At 40.9% G+C, this 25,147-nt stretch overlaps 1 protein-coding gene across 7 annotated transcripts in view; it reads right to left on the bottom strand.

The window, feature by feature from the left end:
- The window catches only part of FRY (FRY microtubule binding protein), a 269,947-nt gene that overhangs the window by 7,845 nt on the left and 236,955 nt on the right, over positions 1-25,147 (bottom strand). For 5 of the 7 annotated variants that reach the window (XM_017951077.2, XM_009191740.4, XM_021929371.2 and 2 more), the window contains 6 exons: positions 24,171-24,337; positions 22,426-22,615; positions 13,819-13,968; positions 12,564-12,662; positions 10,581-10,664; positions 1,225-1,242 (listed from right to left, as the gene is read on the bottom strand). In XM_017951077.2, coding sequence (XP_017806566.2) covers positions 1,225-1,242; positions 10,581-10,664; positions 12,564-12,662; positions 13,819-13,968; positions 22,426-22,615; positions 24,171-24,337 — 708 coding nt within the window. The remainder of the gene's footprint in view (positions 1-1,224; positions 1,243-10,580; positions 10,665-12,563; positions 12,663-13,818; positions 13,969-22,425; positions 22,616-24,170; positions 24,338-25,147) is intronic. The other 2 variants (XM_003913738.5, XM_009191743.4) reach the window with 1 other exon arrangement.

Here is a 25,147-nt window from a genome sequence, read left to right as displayed (position 1 = left end):
AAGGGACCAAAAAATGCTTTAAAAAAAGAAATTACGAACACATTTGAAAATTTCTGTGGAAAGGACATCAAAAAGTAATCATACACAATGGCCCTTGAGCCACATAGATACCTCTGGAATTTAAAATGTTTCAGGGATGCATTTGTGCCTCTGTACCCTATAGTGTGGTCTTTACACAGCTTATGTATACTATGAGGGAAAAATAATAATTCCAATGCCAGTGATCGACTAAACTTGGAGCTCTACCCTCTACACTTTGCCTATTTTATTCCAAGAATGAGTTTGCTCCCAGGTAATGAGTGGATGGGATTCTGTGAAAGGAAAGGAACAGCCTTTGCTCAACAGAATTTCATGGCCAGCAGTCACCAGTGAAAGTGAGTTAAATATGTGGTTTAAACTAAATGCTTCACTGTTCAGTTTTCAAATGGGGTAGGATAAATAGTGCCTTTCTTTTACCAAGGACTACAAAGAAGGCAGCTCAGAATTGAGAGCTTCTAAGGTGACTTAAAACTGTTTCCCCCAATCAGTTTAAGGAGAGAAATCACAAGAATTTAGGTTTTAGGAAGAATGTTCTATTGATATTATTAACAGACTTTTGATCCTAAATCTTAAAAGTTACTAAAATTCATGCTAAGACTATGCTGAATGGTTTCCTTTCTCTTTCTAGCCCTTCCCTGCTCTTTAGGGGAGAACCAATTCTGCCTAGATTATTTGATCTCTCAATACCGGTAACCAGCCTAAGATTAAAGAAGCAGCTACACTGACTAATTAACTCGAACTGGATATTTGGTTGTTTTAGTAAAATATTGTATTTTGTGGTCTTTAAACTTCTCTTTAGGGGAAACTTTAAAAATCTGGTATAAAAGATAACTGCCAGAGACTTGCAAATAAATAAAAAAATATTGTTTAAAAACAATATTACCTTCACAATTTAGGGTGAAACCTAGCTATGAAAAGTCCGACTTTCCTGTGCCAAATCATGGTAGTTATTATACAAAATATTCCACTGACAGTATGAGAATTCATAGCAATATAGGTTTCTACTTTGGGGCAAAAGCAGCCCAGAATGCTACTAATAAACTGCCATGTCTTAATCTACCAAATAAAAGAAATTAAAATGAGAAAGGGAAAACATGCTAAGAGATATAACAGTAACGGTAAAAATAAGGGTTGTTATGGGTCCATGCCTAAATGGACAAAGAGTATGAAAGAAAGTTAACTTACTGCAAGAGATTCCATTTGCTACACAGCAAGCATGGCACAGGAAACAAAGGAAAGGAAAGAAAGTACAGGGTCAGTGTCTGCATGCAACAGAAAGCACGGCCCTTTTCCAAGAGCAGAACCGTCAGCAGTATTAGCATTGCTCACCCAAACTTGATAAATCTTGCAAATGTTGTACCCATTCAACATGCATAGCGTTCCAGTTAAAAACAAGCTCTAATGGGAAACATATCACTGAAAAAACATAATGTTTTTTAGGTTCTCTGATTAATCAGTTTAGATTTTGTCAGTCAGTTTTAGAGACCAAAAATCAAAACTTGTATTGCTTGAAGATTTTAGTGTATAAGTGTGCATAATATGTGAACACAGTAAAACTGAGAGGAAGCCAGCTTAGTTATTTGAAGAATTATAGCCCCAAACAAATGAGACTATTGCTTTGTATTAAGGCAGAGTCTTTATTATGTTCAGTTTCATATCTATGAAACTATGACCTTCCAATTAACATTGAATATAGTGAACAATCTACATGGTATTTTCTTTAGTTGGATTGCCTTGCACATTGAGAATATTTTATAGGACTACTATAATTTTTAATTTCAAAGGACTAAACATTGTATACCCTCAAACAAGTGTGAAATATGACAGGTAATTTTCTTGCATTTTACTTTTTATAACAATTTTTTCTCCCATAGACAATTTCTTTTTTCTTTTTTTTTTGAGATAGAGTCTCACTCTGTTGGCCAGGCTGGAGTGCAGTGGCACGATCTTGGCTCACTCCAGCCTCCGCTCCCGGGTTCAAGCGATTCTCCTGCCTCAGCCTTCTGAGTAGCTGGGATTACAGGTGCATGCCACCACACCTGGCTAATTTTTGATTTTTTTTTTTTTTTAGTAGAGATGGGGTTTCACCATGTTGGTCAGGCTGGTCTCGAACTCCTGACCCAGTGATCTGCCCGCCTTGGCCTCCCAAAGTTCTGGGATTACAAGTGTGAGCCACCATGCCTGGACTCAATAGACAATTTCTATAAGTAATCTACAACTAATAATTAGTGTAAAATAATGTAAAATTGTAACTGGGCCATGTTCAACACCAGCTACAATTTTTTTTTTTTTTTGAGATGGAGTCTTGTTCTGTTGCCCCAGGCTGGAGTACAGTGGCACAATCTTGGCTCACTGCAAGCTTCACCTCCTGGATTCACACCATTCTCTTGCCTCAGCCTCCCAATGTAGCTGGGACTACAGGTGCCCGCCACCACGCCCAGCTAATTTTTTTGTATTTTTAGTAGAGATGGGGTTTCACCTTGTTAGCCAGTATAGTCTTGATCTCCTGACTTTGTAATCCGCCTGCCTCGGCCTCCCAAAGTGCTGGGATTACAGGCGTGACCCACTGCGCCCGGCCAGCAACTACCATTTTTTGATGTCACTATATCATAGAATTGGTTCATGGAAAGTTTGGGTGTGTGGAAAGAGATAAGTAAAAGTTGACAGAATGTATTTTTTTTAAATTAATGACCATTCCTAATTATGCATCAACATATCTGGTTCTGAATTTTCAAAATATTTAAGGACCTAAGAGTTTCTAATCCAATAAAACCCCCTTATTTTAAAGCTCTTTCAAAAAGTCTCTGGGTTATCATCGTTTTAATGTATTATACTTGAAAATAAGGTACAGTAAATAAGAACAAATGAAACTATCAACTTATTATTTATTAGTATCTACAAATGTAATTAAAGGACTGCCACCAACAAACCCTACTCTATCCTCCAAGGGTCTGTTCTTCCCTTACTTATCACTTGCTTGTCATGTGGGGCTGGCACACTGATGCATATTATGTTTACTAAGTAGTGTTTTGGACCCTGGCCATAAATTTCTTTCAAAGTTTGGAAGACAAACACCTGTAAGCCTCTGATGTGGAGACTACACAGCTTCAGGTATTTACTATTCTCAAGAAAACTTTACATCTAGAAGTTTCTAAAATCAAACTTTCTGTTCTGAAATACAATGTCATATAAGGTCGTCACACAGGGAGTCTTGTCTATATAGACGCAGAATTTCCAGTGCAAAGACTTTTTGGACAACATCAAATATGACTGAAATGTTTAGTATGCAGTTTAGGAAGTAAACATTTGCTACCACGGGATTTACCTTTCAGAAGTGTGAAATGAAGCAAGTGCTGAGTAAATTACAAAGCCTTGTGTGAAGAAAACGGCTTTTTATTGCTTTCCAAAACAAGGTTATAACCCAAAGAGGTCATCAAATCAGTTCAAGTAAAATCTTTTCTGTTCAATAAAGGCAGAGGAAACTTTCGACTTCAGCTTGGTGCTAAGGAATTTCATTGTCAATGAATTCCTCCCACTCAGCTCTCAGGGCACAAAATAGTGTTTTTCTTGGGAGATGGCCAACTGTGATGAATGCCAGTCCTCAGGATTCTTCCTAAGCATTCCTTTTTAGGTAGGCTAGTTCAGGCTTCCTTGATATTATTATCTCAGAATCTTTCTGTAGGCCACAGGATGGGACCTAGTTCGCATTGAGAGTTCCAAAAAGATAGTGAAAAAAGCCTTTCTGGGGGGCCATTTTATGGAAAGTATTAACATTCCCCTTGTCCCACCATTCTGTGCTAATGTATCCACATTCTAAAAATAATCCCTTGAGAAGTCTTTATAAACTTATCTGTGTTTTGGTGACTTGAGGTTCTTTTGAACACGTTGTGGCAATGTCCTTGCTTTATTTAGTCACAAGGATTTTCTTCAAGGCCCCTTCCTGCTCTCCTGGTATGGCTTGATTTATAAAATTGGATTTAGAGGTATGTTTTCTCAAAACGAGGAAAAAAAAAGATCATAGAGCCAACATATTAAGAATTTATCATAAACAATTGAGGAATGCAGAGCTTTTAAAAGCCCAGAATAATTGAACTCCTGCTGATCGACGGTAGCATAGCCGTATCTGGGTTCTGTCTTCTGTTCTCAGCTGGATTCTATGCTTATGACATAACCAGTCAGTAAAAATCTAAGACATTTTTGATATGCTAGAAGATGAACCACAGTGTACTAGAATAGCTATTATTTTCATCTCATTTAATCTCTGAAAGTCCTGCGTTTAAATTAATGAGATAAAATTTAAATAACCTAGCCTAATGATGAAATCCCCTAAAAGGTGGGAATAGTATGTACTCACTTGTTGCTAATAATGCTTGGGCCTGGCACATTGATGGCTACTGCATTAACTTTGTTAAGTAGTTTTTTGGACCTTGGTCATAAATATCCCTCAAAGCTTTGGAAGATAAATACAGCTATGATACAGATTACACATCCTGAGGTATTTACTTTTTTCAAGAAATCTGTAAGCTGTCTTCAGCTGACATTTCTTTAGCCAATATGAGAAAGAATATGGCTTATAGAGGAAAGACTGACTGTATCTGAAGGATGATGTTTAACAGATGATAACTTAACTGGAGAAAAGTCTTGTCTTGTTCAACACTTAACTTGTTCCATTTGTATAAGAACAGAGGTCGTAGGCTTCTCATTCATAGATTACGTAGATAGAAAATACATAACCGAGAAGATAAGTGTCCAAAAAGACCCTAACAGAATGATGATTTGAATATAAGAAGATGAAACATAGTAGGGCTAAATGTGAATTATTGTCCTTGAGTTCAGAGAGTCAAATGTTCAAGTAGTGCTCAGAAATACCTGTTGAATTATGAATGCATTAACTAAAATCGACAATACATGATGTCGAAACATCTCCAGCTTTTCTGGGCCACCTCTGCAGAACTGGATGATGAACTGTGTTAATTAACTATAAGGAGACTAAAGCCACTGCCTGCAGAACCCAGAGCCGAGAGGTCTGCAGACTTTGTTCCCTGACCTGCATTTATGTTCACTTAAACCATCGACTAGTGGCCACTCCAGAATGAATTTTGCAAGAGATGGAGAGGTCAATGGAAACCAAAATCCTTAGTTGGAAATGCTGATTTTAAGTCATGAAGAGATTTATTTCTCCTTTTGATATGTGCAGGCTGAGAAAACACTACTAAAGCAGTGTCCGCAAATGAAAGTGATCTCATGACACAAGCAAATCACATCATGCCTTGATTTATGTCCTATTTAGTGTATGTTGCACCTTATTCTAGGAGAACTGGTATTACTATCACCAAGAAGCCCAAATCATTGACTAATAATGGCTGTCTTTAAAAAAGAGCCTTCCCCGAAATATACTTCCCAAATATTGGAAATGATTTTCTTAGAAACATGGTTTGTTTTGTTGTTTTGAACACGCGCTGAGAATGTTCCTCCAATATATCCCTCAGAAAGTCAGTTCAGTAGACAGGTGCTTGTATATACAGAGCTGCTTCTTGCATATGCAAAGAATAATACTCTTTCCTGTTTTCTTTTTGGAAACTCAAGCCCTTTCTATCTAGCTTTATTCTTCATTTTGGAGACTTAGGTACAGAGAAATATTTTTCTGTTATAAGAAAAGCAACAGGCCAAGCATCATGATGACTGGTGCCTGGCTCCTGCCTTGAGCATTAGGAACTCACTGGGCAGGAGGGATGGTGGAGAGTCCATATGGGTCTATACTTAGTGCTGGCTCCTTGTTGCCACTGAGGAAGGCAGGCCCAGTGTTGCTAGATCTTCTTATTTAGAGACACCAGGAATTCTGTTTTGAGTGTGTGTGTATGTGTGAAAGTTTGTTTTGTTTTTTTGGTTTTTTTTTGAGATGGAGTCTTGCTCTGTCACCCAGGTTGGAGTGCAGTGGCGCAATCTCCGCCTCTCAGGTTCAAGTGATTCTCCTGCCTCAGCCTCCCAAGTAGCTGGGATTACAGGCGCCCACCACTGCACCTGGCTCATTTTTGTATTTTCAGTAGAGATCATATTTCACCACGTTGGCCAGGAAGATCTCGAACTCATGACCTTGTGAACCACCCGCCTCATGCTCCCAAAGTGCTGGGATTACAGGTGTGAGCCACCGTGCCTGGCCGTATGTGTGGAAGTTTAAAATTTTTAAATGCAAGGTCAGTTAATAGTGTGCAAACTTAACACGTCTGTGAATTGGTTATAGTTCACAAGCCACCAGTGCATACGCTTTCTTCATTATTTTTATGTCTGCAACTTTATGTTAAGAATAGAAGAAAAATTGGAAAAATAAATATTCAGCACCCAACAAAGAGATATATTGTCTTCCACAAACAATTCTACAGCAGTCCTCACTTAAATCACCTGTTAAGAATGACTAGGAATTTTCTACTGGCAAAGACCGGACCAGACTAGGTAGGGCTTGGGGGTTGAGAAGCTTTCATATGCATGTCTGTACACTGTCACCATCTCTGACAGACTGATATCTTTATTCAAGAATTTACTTTGCTACGTTTAGTCGGGTAAGCACTAATCCTTTCATGAAGTGCACACTTCTCTGAAATAGAACAGATATGAGTGATAATTATTGGTATATTCACATTGCTATTTATATCCAGACACAGATTCTGCAAGTTATAAGTTCGCTTATCCACATTCTACATGTCCTCAGGCACGGGTGTGCTCAGAGTAACTGGCAACATCAAATCATTCCAGAAGACAGAGAACCTGATTATACAGGAGTGTTGGAGAGAATGACTTAGAGGTAAGTTAAGCAGTGCTCTGAGGCCAGACATTGGTTGGGTTTTGTTTTGGGTTGGAGGCCAAATGGTAGCTCTAGTCAGCAAAATTATATCTCCACATCTCTAGATATAAGATCTTGATATTTAAGTGGAAAGACACAATCATTTCTCCTCAAGGCCCACCTTTCGTGTGTAAGGACTTTTTTTCCCTCAGTTTTCTCTCACAGCCCATTTCCGGCCTTGTTGAGTGTTACCTATGATGGGAGCCGAGGCTGCCTGATTTGTGTACTCTGCATGGTGCCTAGCCATGCCTCAAGGCTGGTGGAATTAGAAAGTGTGAGGTTTGAGCTGCATGCCCAGTGGCCAGACTACTTCCAGGGTCTACTAACGAATTAAAACAGAGACTGTAACCAAGTATCCAGATGACTTAAACAAATCTCCCTGCCTTGCCTGACTTGCTAGGATTGCTAACCTCTTTTGTTAGGTGGCATATACTTTGCCTTCCAGATCAACCACAGACTCCAAAATTGTTACACATGTAGGCCTGGAAGCATCTTCCTTAGGACATCCGGTCACTGCTTGAGTTCTCTGGTCACCAGTGTGTCCAGGAGCCATTTGGAAATATTCTGAAACACTGAGCTAATATCGACAATGGGGCCAAAGCTTGGTTGGTTTTTGCAAAAACATTGGAAGCACCAGACTCAGAATTTGCCCTTCCATTATTGCTTTCCCAGTAAATCTCACTCTCATCCCTCTTGGGTGTTTTATGCATCTTCCCTCCTTATTCATGCAGATTCCTAAAGCCATATTAGACACTTAGACATATGCTGGAAATTATTCTCGAGTGTTTTCCCATGTGTATGTTTTGCCTCCAAAATTAAGCTAGAGAAAGTGTGGACAAATGGAAAGAATATGGCCTTTAGACTTTGCCTGTCAGCTTCAGTTTTCTTAGCTGCAAAATGGAAAAACCCTGATTTCAAAGGATTGTTGTAAAGGATCAAATGAGATTACATGTGTACAGTACTCAAAAACATTAGTTTCTTCTTTCTACTTTTGTATTCTCAAGCCTTTATAGTAATGCTAACAGACTTGTCACATCTAAACAAATGAATAAATAGATGAAGTCTATTTTTTGAGTCCTTGGGTTTAGTAAAAACACAACAAAAGAGAGGGAGAGGAAAAAGTACTACAAAATAGAAGCAACGAAAGAGGTGCATGAATAGGAAATGGGTAAAAAACAATAAGCAAAAATAAGATAGATATTTGTTTGAAGAAGGTGAAGAAGAACCAGGTAAAAAGGAGGGAGCAACTAAAACTCAGTAAAACAACTTAATAGAAATAAATCACAAGCACAACAGAAATACATATTTTAAAGTTGGAATGTTTGGGAAACAGGATAGGTTAACTGGAATTTCTGGTTATCCTTTAGGGTTAACCAGGAAGCTATAAACAAACAAACAAATACATAATAGATTTGGTTTCAACCCTTGTTCATAGAAATCTGCAAAGTATCAATGCACTTTCCTGTCTGAGGTTCTGTTATAGAGAATATAATAGAATTTGATGATTGAGGCCAAGTTTTCAGAAAACAAATTGTGTTTTACATACTACTATACAAACTAGACTATAAGCCAGATTAGATTTATGCTCAAAGTAAATCCTAACCTGCTAACCGTTCTCTGGCCTGAACTTGTCTTAACAGCAGATTATAGTGAAGGGAGGGCTGGGCTGGAATGACAAGCCATGAGTACTACTGGGTGGCCATAAAATCTGAAACCTAGATAATACTTTATTTTTTAAAATGTATTACTTCTGGGATATGCTAATGGCACAGGTTATTCAGTGAAAATCTAAGTCACAAATCATCTGAGACATGACGTCACAGATGCATATATAGGGATTGAGGGAAATGCCGGAGTTTATTGTGATTTTTGAACAGCATATTTCAATTCTGCTTTGCTTATGGGAGACATTATATAAGTCATTAAACACTTATTTTAAAAATGTATGCAAACTAGTTATTATTTGCCTATGTTGACAGACTTTATGTCTAAGCTACATTTCTGCCTGTCACTTCTCAGCCATGGAGCCTCGGATAAGTCAAGCTGTGGTGTCTTCAGCTATAGAATGGGCAAATGCTACTGCCCTGCTTCCCATCCAGAGAGATCAACTGACTTAAGGGGTGTGAAAGTGCTCTGTAAACCATAAAGTGAGATACAAATGTGCATCTTCAAGAAGGGCAGCAATGTGGAAATGCAACCTCTACTTCAATGCCCTCTTTAGATATTTTCCTTTTCAATCTCTGATCTCTTTATAGTTTTATAGTTTGCTTTTCAATCTCTGATTTCTTCACTAAAACTGATTTTATAGTCAGCTTTATAGTTTGCTTTTCAATCTCTGATCTCTTCACTAAAACTTATCAAGGGGCTTGCCTAGGGACTGAATCAATGCTGGCATGGACAGTGTTACTCTCAGGGCTGCAAACTTGCTCAATAACAAACACCCAATTGAAATGGAACCACTGGTGTTTGGTTGAAAATGTTCACTCCAAACCTCTGATCAGAAACCAGACTTTACTGGATTCTTTTTACGTAATGAAGTACTGTTTCTAACACAGGAAGATGTTTTCAGATCATCCAGAGGGTGTGCCACGTAAAACACTTTTCCAGTAGTAATGACATAATTCCGAGGTAACACCTTCTCTCCCTAGATGGGGCAGCAGCCTCCTAAGTTCCCTTAACCACTCTTGCCACTTTGAGCTATTTCCATAGTAGACAGAGTGGGAGAGCCTTGATCTAATCATCCCCACTGTTAACCCTTTTCAGTTGCTTATTATTGCTGTTAAACACCAAAGCCCTGCATGGGCTGGCTTCTGCTAAGTTCTCCAGACTCTTCTCAACCGTTTCTCCACGGGGCTTTCGGTGCTGTCAGTCACATGGGCTCTCCTTGGTTCTTGGAAAGGCCTGGTTTCCCTGCCTCCGGGCCTTTACACAGACTACAGGCCCACTTCTCTCCATCTCATATTTTAGATCTCTGCCAAGATGTTACTTTCATGGAGAACCCTTCCCAGAACTGCCCTCCCCATCGGATCAGGCAGCCTTGCTCTGTGATCTCTCAGCTTCCTCTTCTTTCCTGTCCTTGATGGTCCTTGTTGCAGTTAATAGCTGTATGACTGTTTCACTGATGTCTGTCTCGCTGACAAGATCAGAAGCTCCACAAGGGCAGAGGCCTTGTCAGTTGCTCATGATTGCCATACAGGAGGCACTCAATACGTGACTGCAGAAAGAATGATTTTCATCCATTCCTACTCTGTCCTTTAATTTCCTTTATAGTATGGCACACTGGTCTGAGGTGTGTAGCAATTCTAAACGAGAAAATCTGTTTTACAGTGACTGCTGAAAGGTCTAGAGAAACTTCCTTCATTAAAGAAACTAAGTGGTTCAGTGAAGAATTAATGAAATTTGGCTTTATAATCTGAATTAAGAATAAATTTATTAGGAAATTATTAGTATAGTTAGACAGTATCCAGCAAAAAAAGGTTATTTTATACCTCTACTTTTCCAAAACGAAGAAAACCCCCCAAAATCCCATCAACACACGGTCATGCTGGAATGTCATTCTGTCTTACTCTGTTGGTTTCATGTAAATGTTTGGGGTGATTCATTCTGCCTCTTCTTTTCTCAAGTTCCAGGCTTCTTGGGTAGACCAAAACTAACACACAATGTCAGAGCACACAAGAGACCCATTCTAACAGGCTTTTATTACCTTTTCTTCGGAGTCCCCTGGCTGACAGGTAATTACTCCATCTCTTGATCCTCCTGCAAATGTTGCCTTGCAATTTGCAAGCCACTGTTATCAGAAAGAGAGGGGCAGACATAGGTAAATTCAACAATGTTCTGAGAACATTTTTAGTATCAATTCTGTTAGGAAAAATTCATTAAAGTTCTAATGACAGTAAAATGAAATTGTGCTATAATGACTTTTTGAAAAGGGTCGTATTTGGGGGTTAAAGATGAACTGTTGGAAATTAAAAGTATCTGTTTATATGGGTTCAGTGATGGTCATCTAAAAATACAATTTCAATATTATACTGTGTTGCCCTAGGGAATGGTTTCGCCACTGTGTTCCTAATTTATGTATAAATGAATATATTATGGCTAGAAATCTTCCATATGATTGAGGTTAGAAGACAGGACCAATACTTCCTCACAGGCTGGGTGATTCTGGTCAACATGACCTGACTTGGACACATCTACTTCTGTTATGCTGCGGTGGCTGCATGTGCTATGGGGCTGATCTCCTTCACTATAAGGAAGGCTATTATGGTAATAGCTCAGCTACTGAGAGATCCTGCCAGTCTTAAGCATCTGGGATAGTAACTACCACAGGTGTGAAAGGGAACCTTTGAGCAGAAAACAATGAGCATTGAGGAACTGAAGTTCACACTTGACGTTAAAGGCTAGATTAGTTCAGCAACCAGAATAAAAAGATTACTTTTACCAGGTGATGACTGAGAACCTGAAAACAGTGGCAGGTAAAAGGCCACATAAATAGAAGACAAAGATAATTGTTACGGTAGAAAGTTAGAACTCTTGCCCTTGGGCAGGTCAAGATAACATCAATAACAGCAATAGCAATAAACTCCAAACCAGTAACTTTACAATGAACATCTTCTCTTTATGTGGCATTGTGCTGGTCAGTTTACAGATATTATTTCTATTTTCAAGGCAGTATCATGATGTGGTTAAGAGCACGGGCCTTTGAATCCCACAGCTCTGGGTTTCAATCCCACCCAGTTCCTAGCTAGCTAACGAGGGTAACAATAGCAACTCTCAGGGTAGGTGTGAGCATTAAACCATATGATTTAAGAGATTTAACTCTTAGCAGGTTGTTGGACACATAGAAAGGACTCAGGAAATGATAGCTGCCATGACTATTATAATTGTTTTATCTTCACAACAATCCTGCAAATTAGTTATTATTACCAAGGGCTTACAGATGATGCATCTGAGATGAGAGATGGCAAGTCACTTATCCAAGGTGACTAACCCTTAAATAACTGAGCTGTGATTTAGACTCAAGTCAATCTGACTTCAAAACCCATGCTTTTTCTATAGTGCCTGGCATATTATAGGAAGTGCTCAATACACACTACATACAATTATTATTGAACCACTGAGTTTTCTGGGCCTCCAACTGTGCCTCTCTCAGAAAACAGGTGGCCGGCATGGATGGTTTCTAGATCACTTCTGTCTCTAACATTTTACAATCTAGATCTATGAAGAAAGAAAAAAGTAAAGAGCAAGAGCTGAGGCCAAGAGAAACCCTGGGGACTGGCTCTAAGAGTGGCTACGAGAACAGACAGGAGATCCACCACAGCTAGTTTTGGGTAAGGCTAACACTGGAAGGAAGTAATCATCAATTTCAAATCTCTGGGATAAGTTATAACATTGGTAAGTAACATATCAAGCAGATACCCATTTTTTTTTTCCCAATTTCTTGGTAGGGCTAAAAGTGAATGCTGAAAAATTTCTCTTTTGTAGATACCATTTTTAATACAATTAATATTGTATACAGTCCTACCACCATTAAATTGGAATTGTAATCCTTAACAAGGGAAAAGATGAAGTCTGCCTTCTACTCCCTAAAGAGCACGTCTTAGGTTAATCACAACACCTCCCAAGAACTCAGAGTGGTTGGGTTCATTTGGTTTTAACTGACTGCACATGCATAGAAACAAACACTTACTGAGAGTGTGGCCTCTTTCCTGTTGTTGTAGGTATCCAAATATTCTTGCAGTTCTAACACACTGAACTTGAGCTTGTCCAGAAGTCCACATGAAAGGAGCTAAAGACAGGAAAATAACTGGTATTAAAACAACTAGAGAGGTATCAACACAAAGGCACAGCTACACAGAAAACAGAAGTATATTTAGAAGTGATGTAAAAGGGGTACAAGTGCCATCCATTTTAATAAGCTGTGAAATTTGGAATTTTGCTCAACTATCAGCTGCAATTGCAATTGAATCCCAGCTTGATAATACACGCCTCCTAAGAAAATATCCACTCTTTCCCATATTAGCATAGGCAGGTAAGACATACCAAGTATTCCATAGAGGCCCACACTAAGATATGGTTTCCATTTTATACATGACTTCTACTGTCATCACCCAATAATACTCCAAGCAGTGTGAAGACAAACCTCCAAAAAGACTTTCAAACTGATTTTGTATTTAATCTATACCTTAAGTCTTTTATGACAGAATGACTTTTCATATTGTATTCTTTGCTACAAGACAGCTACTGATCAAACAGGTTCTTGGAAGGACTTGACTCTTAAGAGACTTTTAAAATCTAAGCACATCCTCACTGGTTCTAAACCTCAGTAATTACTGAGCATGTGATGATTCTGTCATATCATGGGGGATAGAAAAAAAAGGTATCACACAACTTCCACCCACCAGGAGCTCGTCAGTCTCGCATGGTTAGAGTTCCATGCATAAAGCCATGATTTGCCATCAGCCAGAGAGTGTTTTGATTATCCTTTAAACTCATCATTCGCAGTTTGAGCTGGGCAAATCTAGAGGGCAATAACTCTCTGTTAGAGACTCGGGGGTGGGGAAACTGATTGACATGTTGCCTCTGAAGACCCATCTGACTAGGCAACCTGGCATCATGGGCACTGCCTAGGTCAGCTCCAGGAGGTTATCTGACCATATCTGCACAGCTGTCAAAGTCAGAGTCATCAGAGAGCGGTTGCCAAGGATGCAGAGGGAGCAGAGGTGGAGTTTTCTCCTTATTCTGTGAAATCGCTCTGCGTTGGCCTGGACTGGCCATGTGCAGTAATTATACTGCAGACCTTTGGGAGTCATATCACAATACAGCGCTGCTCACAACACTGAAGGTGTCTTTAAAACAAACCACAGCACAAACATGCTACCCTGAAGTTCTGCACAGTAGGTTGCATAGGCCCTCCCCTGTCAGAGCAGGACTGGGATACTCACAGTCTCGGCATCCACAAAAAGTGTAGGGCACTCAGAGCAGGAGGTGAGCATCTGGGAAGAGCTGACAAATTTGGATCCGATTCCCCGGAGGTTATCTCCAAGGTAACTGGCTGCATCACAGGTTAGGAAGCAGAACCTTTTCTGAATATTCTGCAAGGCAAAATAGTGACCATTTGTAAAGGTCAAGTTCAACTTATATATGATAAAAAACATTTGGGGGGGTAGCTTCTGTTTTTATATTTCAGTTACATTAACTGATTTTTTTTTTTGAGATGGAGTCTTGCTCTGTCACCCAGGCTGGAGTGCAGTGGCGCAATCTCGGCTCACTGCAAGCTCTGTCTCCTGGGTTCATGCCATTCTTCTGCCTCACCCTCCTGAGTAGCTGGTACTACAGGTGCCCACTACCACGCCCGGCTAATTTTTTGTATTTTTAGTAGAGACGGGGTTTCACCGTGTTAGCCAGGATGGTCTCAATCTCCTGACCTCGTGATCGGCCTGCCTCAGCCTCCCAAAGTGCTGGGATTACAGGCGTGAGCCACTGTGCCCAGCTCTGATTTTTTTACTTGACATAAAAATTGTATATGTTTACTGTGTACAACATGTTTTAAAATATGTACATGCTGTGAAATGGCTAAATTGGGCTAATTAACATGCACTGCCTGACTTTTTTTTGGTGGTGAGAATACTTAAAATCTACTCTCAGCAATTTTCAAGAATATAATGCATAATTATTAATGGGAAAAATCTCTACTTTTATTTATTATTTTTTATTTTTATTATTATTTTTTAATTTATTTTTTATTATACTTTAAGCTTTAATAATGTGCACAACGTGTAGGTTTGTTACATATGTATACATGTGCCATGTTGGTGTGCTGCACCCATTAACTCATCATTTACACTAGGTATATCTCCTAATGCTATCCCTCCCGCTCCCCCAACCCCACAACAGGCCCCAGTGTGTGATGTTCCCCTTCGTGTCCAAGTGTTCTCATTGTTCAATTCCCACCTATGAGTGAGAACATGCGGTGTTTGAAAACCCCTACTTTGAAATCTTTATAAACATATTACATGAGAATGGGTCCGTAGGGTAATGGGCGAGGGGAGCAGAATGAATGTTTACGTTAAATCAACTAAGTAATCATTCAGTGTGAACGTTTCTTCCTGAAATGTCATTTCCCAATGCGTGGATGCTTGTGCAGGTTGAGTATCCCTTATCTGAAATGCTTGGGACCAGAAGAGTTTCGGGTTTTGGACTTTTTCAGACATGAAATATTTGCAGATACATAACCACTTGAGTTGTTCCAATGAGCATTTCCTTCGAGTGTCACATTGGCACTCAAAAAGTTTCAGATTTTAGAGCATTTTGGATTTTTGGATTTGGGAGGCTCAGCCTGTATCATCTTTTTGATCAACACTGCTTTTCTTTTCGCTTGTGGTTAGTGCCAATCAGAGTCTGAGTCTTCCTTGCGTGTTTGTCAGACTGGTGAAAGGAGATTACTTCAGTGTGGACAAGATGAAAAGGGTCAAGAGGCGTAACTCTTTTCTGCTTCCCGAGATCAGAGCTCCTTGAGACAGAGCATGGAAACTGTGCATTTGAGCCTCTGAAGAGTAAAGTAGTAAATGCTGAATGGGACCTCTCTTCCTCTGTGGGCACGTCTGGTCAGGTGTCTCAACTGAGCCTACTTCTGTCCTAGAGCTTAATATACATCACTCATTAATCCTTATCGCCGGATGAACAAACTGAGGTTAAGAGTGGTTAAGTGACTCGCTTAAGGTCATGCAACTAGTAAGTGAATGAGTAAGGATGGGTCTGACTCCAAAGCTGACAATCCTTCCATAATCTAGATTGCTTCCTAAGGTTACTGCTTCTCCTACACTACCTGAGGGGAAAAACAAAAAACATAATTAAGAAGAATCTGATTCACTGTGCCTGTGTCAGTGTCAAAATAAGAACACTTTTTTGGGAGGCTGAGGCAGGAGGATCACAAGGTCAGGAGTTCAAAACCTGCCTGGCCAACACAGTGAAACCCCGTCCCTACTAAAAAATAAAAATAAAAAAAAATTAGCTGGGCATGGTGGTGTGCGCCTGTAATCCCAGCTACCTGGTAAGCTGAGGCAGAAGAATTGCTTGAACCCAGGGGGTGGAGGTTGCAGTGAGCCGAGATCGCACCACTGCACTCCAGGCTGAGCAACAGAGAAAGACTCCATCTCAAAAAAAAAAAAAACAAAAAACCAACAAAAGCAAACAAACAAAAAACACTTTTACCCCCCTGAACTTCTAGCAAACAGTGTTTTTTGTTTTGTTTTTGAGACAGGGTCTTGCTCTGTCACTCAGGCTGGAGCACAGTGGCACAAACATGGTGCTCACTGCAGCCTTAAACTCCTGGGCTCAAGCAATCAGCTCACCTCAGCCTCTCAGGTAGCTGGCACCACAGGTGTGTGCTACCATACCCAGCTAACTTTTAAAACTTTTTTTTTTTGTAGAGATGGGGTCTTGCTATGTTGCCCAGGCTGGTCTCCAACTCCTGGGGTCAAGCAATCCTCCTGCCTCAGCCTCTCAAAGTGCTAGGATTACAGGCAGGAGCCGCCGCACCCAGCCTATACAATGTCGTTAACAAAAGAACAAACTATTTAACAACAGCAAAAAAAGAATTCCAGTCCTTACGCATTGGCTTTCCCCAATGATATCACTACTTTTTGGGTTGTCAAACCTAATCCATGAAAAACACTATCTATCCTGTTAAGGAGAAATTAGCATGTCCCCTAAACAATAGCAGGCTTTTGGTTCTTTATAAGTTATATTAGAAAAATGCCAACCATATTGCATATTATTTATTTTTTAATTTATTTGATATATCTGAGAATCTTGGTAGAATGTATCACATACTCCTATCTCTGTGGTAAGTTGGTTTTATGTCAATTAAATAAAAGACCCAAAACTAACAATGTTAGAGCTGAAAGAAACCGAAATTCCATGTCTACCATTGCATAGCTGGTTGAGTGGCAGAGCTGGGATTAGGATTCAGGTCCCCAAATAGTGTGGAGTTCTTTCCTTGTTACCTAAGGATAAGGTAAGATCCTGGCTTATTTTTTCTTATACAGCGAAGACTAGATCTGTCAGGGAACTTCAGAGCCACATATAAAGTCAGTGATATTTAGGGGATATAAATTCAGTTTTGTTTTCTTGTGAATTCCATCACACATTATATAATTTGGTGACATTATGTGACACATGATGATGATATTCTCACGAGCAACAAGAAGAAAATATGATGACTGAGACACTTGGAAAAATGTCCACACTCGACCGACAGGAACCACTTCCTTGTTTTTAAAACCAAATTATTTTCACAATTACCTCCTCCCTACCTCTTCCAAAATCCAACTAAACACGGAAACATTGTATTCACATTTACAGGGAAATGTTGGGAAACAGTAAACAGACATTGTAAGGAAATGACAAATGATTCATAACAGGCAGAAAGCAGGTCTAATGTATTTCATTTCCAGCATTACTAAAATAGGCATTTTAGTAATGCCTATTTTGCTTCAAGTATTACTTTCATATAGCATCTGATCAGGGTTGAGAAAGTTCTTAAGTATAAATGTAATATTAAAAAGCAAAACAGGAGGTATGCATTTTAAAAAATTATTATATTATTATTACTGCAGATAAGCTCCATAGGGTGATTGATTCAATACACTGATGAAAAAGAAATTCAAATCCAAATGAGTCCCCCCAGGGCCCATGCCTGTCCCCACCTTTCAGCTCATTTGCATTTTAATTTTTAGTACTTTCTTCTCCCTCTCTCCACAACTGCGTTGCTCTCTGGACAGTGGATGCTGTGAAACCTGAACCCACTGCCTTGCTGCTGGAGTGGCCCAAGATCCTAGAGAGTGAACTGTTACCAGACAACAAATGGCACATCAGCCCCTCTCAGGGGAAGGGGTCATCTTCTGCGAGGACACTGGATGGGACATCTGAGGCCTTTCAGTCCTATAGCCAGTTTGATCACTTGGGAGTTAGCTTTGTTCTCTTTAGTCTCTCCCCTGCAATCTGAGTATTCTCTCAGAAGTGGCTAGAGAGTCCCCAGTGGAGGTGGCTCACGGCGTGCCAGGGCTGCAGACCCCTCTGTGGTGGGCAGTCAGTCACCTCTGGGCTCTCACCAGAAGATCCAGACTCTGTGGTGGGGCCAGGGCCACAAAGGACATGCCAATGACCATGAGGAAGAGCAGCCAAATGGGAGCAGCCAGGCTGTGCTGACGGCCTGCTAGATGCACGGCTTGAGCTGTTTCTCCATGTGAGCTGTCATAAGTAGTCTTTGAAAGATAAAACTCATAGACACTGTTTTCACTTCCATTGTACCATGGAGGACACTGAGGCTTGGAGAACGTAAGGACTGTCTGCAGGCCTAGAAGGCTAGTAAGTGGCCAGAACTGGAATTTGAACCTAGGTAGGTTTAACTTCAAAGGCTAGTCTGACTTCACTGTACTCTTTTTCCACCAAGAAATCACCATCCCATACAACTCTTTTCTCTTTATGCCTCACCAGCATCTCAACTGGTGGGCTGCCAGGTGCCAGGCAGGTAGAGGGTGTAGACAGGGCCTCCCTTCTGCCTTCCTTATGCTACCTGCATACCTGGGTAGGTGGGAGAGGAAGTCAGGCTGGACGGTGGCTGCAGCTGTGGGCCATGGCTGACCTGTCAGTCTTGGTAATGAACCTGCTGGTCTACTGACATGAAGTTAGAAGCTGTGTGTTGAAGGTTTCCATTTATTCTTCCTACATTTACTAAGCACCTGCCCTCTTCATGGCAGACAGACACCTAAACAAGTTATTACCATATAGCGTCACAAGTGTAACGGATGCAAGCACAAAATCCCGAGGTGCCAGGGGCAGGGAGAAAGAAGTAAGGGAAGGCTTTACTCACTGAAGTGACACCCAATCAGGGCTTTGAATGTAACTGGGAGTGCAGCCCAGGGACAAGGGGAGATGACCGTTCTAGGCAGAGACAAAGTATTGTGCAGGACTGTCAAATTAAGCATGAAAAATCCAATAACTCTAATAAAAATGACTCATAACAGCCAAACTTAAATATATATTATTAATCATTCTTTAAAAAGAGCTTTTAGAGGCCGGGCACGGTGGCTCACACCTGTAATCCCAGCACTTTGGGAAGCCAAGGCAGGTGGATCACCTGAAGTCAGGAGTTCAAGACCAGCCTGACCAACATGGTGAAACCTCGTCTTTACTAAAAATACAAAATTAGCCAGGTGTGGTGGTGCATGCCTATAATCCCAGCTACTTAGGAGGCTGAGGCAGGAGAATCGCTTGAACCTGGGAGGTGGAGGCTGCAGTGAGCTGAGATCGTGCCATTGTACTCCAGCCTGGGCAACAAGAGTGAAACTCCATCTCAAAAAAAAAAAAAAAAAAAAACTTTTAGAAAAATATAGTAAGTTGCTTTGCCTCTCAATCCTTAACATTAAATTTATCTCAATTAGTAGCTTTCTGGTAGTTTGCTTTAAATTTTCAATCTGGCTTAATGTTCAAAATATTTCTAGAATTCTTATTTTTTAGCAGCCAATTGTTTTGTCTTAAATCTAACATCTCCTCCAGCCCCAGGTTAATCTCAGACATGACATTAATGTGCCCATTGAAGTTTCTACTAGGTTTTCACTTAGAGTAAATTGAAGAAGTTGAAAGAGCACTACAAGTAAGACTCCAAGTTAACCAGTCCAAGTAGCTATCTGCACTACTGGTATATAATTCTCCAAAAATGGATTATAAGAAGGGCCTCCAGGCTCAAAAACAGAGTTCACTTTTATGTTAGCTAAAAATATGTCATCCTGAATTTGAAATTATTTAAAATAGATTATTTCAGTTTTGCCTAACCTTCTGCTCACTAGAATAACAGATTAATAAGTAATCTTTTTTTTTGTTTTTGTTTTTTTTAATGGAGACAGAGTCTCACTTTGTTGCCCAGGCTGGAGAGCAGTGGTGTGATCTCGGCTGACTGCAACCTCTGCCTCCCAGGTTCAAGTGATTCTCCTGCCTCAGCCTCCCGAGTAGCTGGGATTATAGGCATGTGCCACCATGCCCAGCTAATTTTGTATTTTTAGTTGAGATAGGGTTTCACCATGTTGGTCAGGCTGGTCTTGAATTCCTGATCTCAGGTGGTCCTCCCACCTCGGCCTCCCAAAGTGTTGGAATTACAGGCGTGAGCCACTGTGCCTGGCTGATTGGCCTGATTCTTAAGGGTTACTAAGTAGGAGGCACCTTCCCATACCATAAAAAGAAATTACAATGTACAGCAACCTGCTGCAATGCCATTGACCTCAGAGCAGAACCGAGGTCAAGGGACACTGGCTACTGAAATGCTGAAATGATATTTTAAGGCAGATTTACCTATGGGGTCTCCTACTCCCCAAGACTTCTTAACAACCCATTTAAGAGGGACATAATTTCAGTTTTGCACTTTTGATATATCATTCCTTATTTTCCTGCCTTTCCCTTCGGCCATGGCTCTTCCTGTAGGTGATTTGAGGGCCCCTTCTCTCAGTCCAACTAAATTATTGTCCCTCTCCCATGATATACAGAACTCAACAGTTATATAAGTTTAACTACATTCTAACTGTTCTGTCTGGTCATTCATCCAAAATTCAAGTCTATTCAAAGTTGGAACTAGATAGTTCCTTTCCATTTTTTCCCCTTATATTATCCATGGGAGTTCTGTCTAATGAGTTATGAAAAAATATGCTTAAGAAAACGCTGAAAGAAAAGCGTTTTTTATTATAGAAAAATAGGAAATTGGCCAGGCACGGTGGCTCATGCCTGTAATCCCAGCTACTTGGGAGGCTGAGGCAGGAGAATCGCTTGAACCTGGGAGGCGGAGTGAGCTGAGATCATGCTACTGCACTCCAGCATGGGTGACAGAACAAGACTCTGTCTCACCACCCCCCAAAAAATAAAAAAAAATAAGGAAATAAAAAACACCCCAAATTTCATTACCCTGAGAAGATACAATGATATTCTGGTGTATAATTTTCATTCTTTTCTTTCTTTTTCTTTTTTTTTTTTTTGAGACGGAGTCTCGCTCTGTCGCCCAGGCTGGAGTGCAGTGGCCGGATCTCAGCTCACTGCAAGCTCCGCCTCCCGGGTTTATGCCATTCTCCTGCCTCAGCCTCCCGAGTAGCTGGGACTACAGGCGCCCGCCACCTCGCCTGGCTAGTTTTTTGTATTTTTTAGTAGAGACGGGGTTTCACTGTGTTAGCCAGGATGGTCTCGATCTCCTGACCTCGTGATCCGCCCGTCTCGGCCTCCCAAAGTGCTGGGATTACAGGCTTGAGCCACCGCGCCCGGCCATTTTCATTATTTTCTAGGCATTTAAAAAAAAGAAATACTAATCTATCTATCTATCTATCTATCTATCTATCTATCTATCTATCTATCTACACACACACACACACACACACATATATTTAAACTAGCTTTCTCTTTAACTAGAATATTGGTAACCATGTTTCTACATCAACAAATCTTCCCCTACAACCTCATCTTCGTAGCTTCCAGGCCTCATTATTCCCAGCAGTGCCATTTTCACAGTCAGTATCTGCTTCAAGCTCAGACATAGTTCTAGTTAACTGCAATGGCCTTCAAAGAGCTCTGGTGTTTCTTCACAGCAAGGCATGTTTCTTTTGCCGCCTCCTGCTCCTGCCAATTATTTGATGAAATTTGGAGGATAAAAGTTTACAGAAAGATGCATAGAGGAGTTAATGGGAAGCAGTCATTGTAATTATGTTATGAGGTAACAAGCGAGATTTAAGGTGTCCACACATGAGACTGCCACAGAGAGCTGTGTGGGCAAGATGCTAGGGTGTCTGGCTGAGGGATTGGAAGTGGGGTTGAAATCCCACCTGCACTCTGCTGGCCAAGTGTGGTACTGCACCCCTCTGGAGGCAGGGACATTCATTACAGTTTGCACAAAGACACTATGGACAGTGGGGCTGTGGTTCATGCAGGAGAGGCAGTTGTTAGACTGGCCTGATTCTTAAGGGCTACCAAGTAGGTGGCATTTTCCCATTTCATAAGACGAAATCTGCAGTGCACAGCAACCTGCTACAACAGCAAGAATGACTTTTCATCTGTTCAAAAGCAACTCAAGGGAGTAAGAAAGTGTTCACAGCTATGGCTGGCATGCTAAGGAATTCATAGAGTCGGAAACTGAGAAAAGACAAGGAAAGGAAAGATAAAAGTAATAAAAACGAAAGAGAGGTAAAGGGGGGTGGGATGGAGGATAGGCCTGGCAGAAGATTCTTTTAACGGTCCCGATGTTATGGCTGCTGAAGACTGGTGATGTCAGTAACACCAAGAAAGGCAGGAATGAAAGGTACTTCATGGCAGCCTAAATCACCAATACCATGTTGAGAAGGGTGATGAGATTAAGGGTAAATAGAAGAAATTTTTAAGTCAGAGGAAATTTAGGGGTGTCTGGAAGAGAAAATACAGTAGTATAACCCCAGAACAAAAGAACAACCTCTCCTTAAATTCGAAGCTACCTGGCTCCCCTTAGAAACTAAGTCCTCTGCACTTTCAGTGAGCACACATACCTTAAACAAGGAGGAGAACACATGAAATGTATACACAGCACAGGAGCCGTCTGAGTCGCACATAAGCTGGTTGATGTGGCTGCGCCAGGCCTCCTCGGCATCGTCGCAGGCTGTGGGCTGAAAGGCGGCAAGGATGGCTGAGAAGAAGGGCGAGGGAGGGGGAGAGACTCCCCTGTCACCTTCTCCAAAGCTGGAAAAAATGAAAATGACTATGTCAAGGGGTGATGTCCTTCTCATCCTATACCGGGTTTTATAAATTCTCACCCTGAGAGTCAGCAAAATGTGGTAGCTATTCTACCTCCTCTTCCTTTTGAAGTTGCTTTGGGGTCTTGGCTTTCACTCAGCAGTCACTGCGATTCTTTTTGGTGTGTTTGTTTGTTTTGAGTCTCGCTCTGTCGCCCAGGCTGGAGTGCAGTCGCGTGATCTCGGCTCACTGCAACTTCTGCCTCGCGGGTTCGAGCAATTCTCGTGCCCCAGTCACCAGAGTAGCTGGGATTACAGGCGTGTGCTACCATGACCAGCTAATTTTTGTATTTTTAGTAGAGACAGTGTTTCACCATATTGGCCAGCTGGTCTTGAACTCCTGGCCTCAAGTGATCCACCCAGCTCGGCCTCCCAAAGTGGTAGGATTACAGGTGTGAGCCACCACACCTGGCAAGAGGTCACTGAGATTCTTTCATGATTTGAGGAAATAGAATTTGCACCTCTAGAATTTCTGTGATTCCTCCATTTCTGATTCCCTTTCTATAGACTTGGTACCTCTTTTAGCCTTCAGCAATGCCTCTCACTTTCACAGAGGCCATGCCCCAAAGTAAACCACAGTCCTATGCTTTGGCAGTTTCATTCTTCATTTTTCATTATAAAAATTATATAAATTTTGAATCTTCTAATTTTTCCTTTCTGGAGGGAGAGTATTAATAAATGCATATGCACAAATGCCTGGAAGACAAAGGTGGAGGGAGACAAGGAAACCAGAGATACGTAGGGAAAGAGAGACAGAGAGGCAGGAAGAAAGAAGAGATAATGAATCAAAAATGAAAGGTCAAATTCTTCTCTAGGTATTACCTTAACCTTTTCCTTTGATGGACAGACATTGCTTACTGTAACAGAAGGCCTTTGTCTAGCATATCAGAAGCTTTTACTTAGTTCTTATTTTCAACTTTCAGAAGAGTAATTTTAGGATCTCAACTTTCTTCTCCTGAAGTAGATCTGTAGCATTACTATTTGTGATTTATTCTAGATGCTGGATTAGTCTAACCTCTGATGTTTTTATCTATTTCTCTTCACATTTTTTTTTCTGTTTCTATATCTCACTAGTCTCAGAAATATCAGCCACTAGGCCAAAAGACACCCACTTAAAGAGTAGGTATTTACTGTATAAAGAGCCTCTTGTTCCAGTGTTTTAACTCCACATGGAAAGAGCTTATTTCCAAGGCTTGCCAAGTCTTGCTTATCTTCAAAGCTTCCAAGGTCTGGACCATGTTCCCAGGCTCTTCCTTTGCTTTTTATGTTGCTTTCTGGCCTTATGAATTCATATGTAAGTGTCCCTTCTTCATTCCACATGAGGCCCTATAATGGGACTGGATGACTCTAACTCAGCTGAGAGCCCGCCATGATACATGTCACTTTGAACTCCTTCATTAGGATGTCCCAGCAGTGCAAGGGTGACATTTAACTTGAGTGTGAATGCCACACAATGTACCATGCACATTCACACCACTCACATCAGCCAAGGGCTCCATTACCTCGCCAGGGTAAACTGGTCCAGCGCCCGATTGCCTTTTTCTTCCCCCTCAGTCATGTCCAGGCTAAAGCTGTCGCTGCATTCAAAAGCTGCTGGAAGTTCATTGATAGAACTAGAAAGATCATCCTCATGCACAGTGGTGTCCTCCTCCTCACGAACAGCTTCACCCTGGAAGAATAAAAAGACAAAAGAATCCCCCAATGTGTAAGAATACATACAGGACAACCTGTTCAACTAAGGAACAAATAAGAGAGACCGAAATGCTGATGGTGATAGAAATGGGGACATTTGTTTTCTAGCTACAGTATAGTCTGTTTCTAGGCTGGACTCAGGAATTCTCTGAAGTACTGTTCATTCTTTATCTTCTTTTCAATCTCTTTCATAACAGTCCCCAAAGGGGCTCCCAGTAGATTTTCATACTTGGCCAATGCTTACAGGGTATGAACGCTCAACTTGGAAAAGACCATCAAGACCTCCAGTCCAACCTCCACATTTTGCAGATGAGGAAACAATGCTCCATGTGGGAAAGGGACTTGTCTAATATCAGGTCCAAAATCAGAGTTGGAGCTGGGACAAGAAACACTGCGTTAGGATTCAGAACTCCTTTCATTGTCCAAACCCAGCCTTCTAAAGCAAGCCTATCCAGAGTTAATTCTCTAATATAGAACCCCTTTACCAATGGAATGTAGAATCATCAGGGCCTGGCACAGTAGATGCCCAGGATACCTGTGGTGTGCACAAGTGATCCAGAGTCCTTCCCTAAGCCTGCTGGGTTGCTTGGTCTTTCCATATAGGGGATGCTCTAAGATCCATTTGCATGTATGCTTTACCCTTGAGAATACCCCCTAAAGATAACAGATATGAGTATCTGCTCTTACCTGACTACAAAATGTGGAATGAACAGTACAATGAAAGGGCTCTAGGGCGGGCAGAACCAGGATCAGTGAGAGGCAGGAAAGAGACATAGCAAGTAAAATG

Source organism: Papio anubis, chromosome 15 (genome assembly GCF_008728515.1).
Source record: "Papio anubis isolate 15944 chromosome 15, Panubis1.0, whole genome shotgun sequence".
Taxonomy (NCBI): Eukaryota; Metazoa; Chordata; class Mammalia; order Primates; family Cercopithecidae; genus Papio; species Papio anubis.
This window is presented reverse-complemented; position numbering and strand designations above follow the sequence as displayed.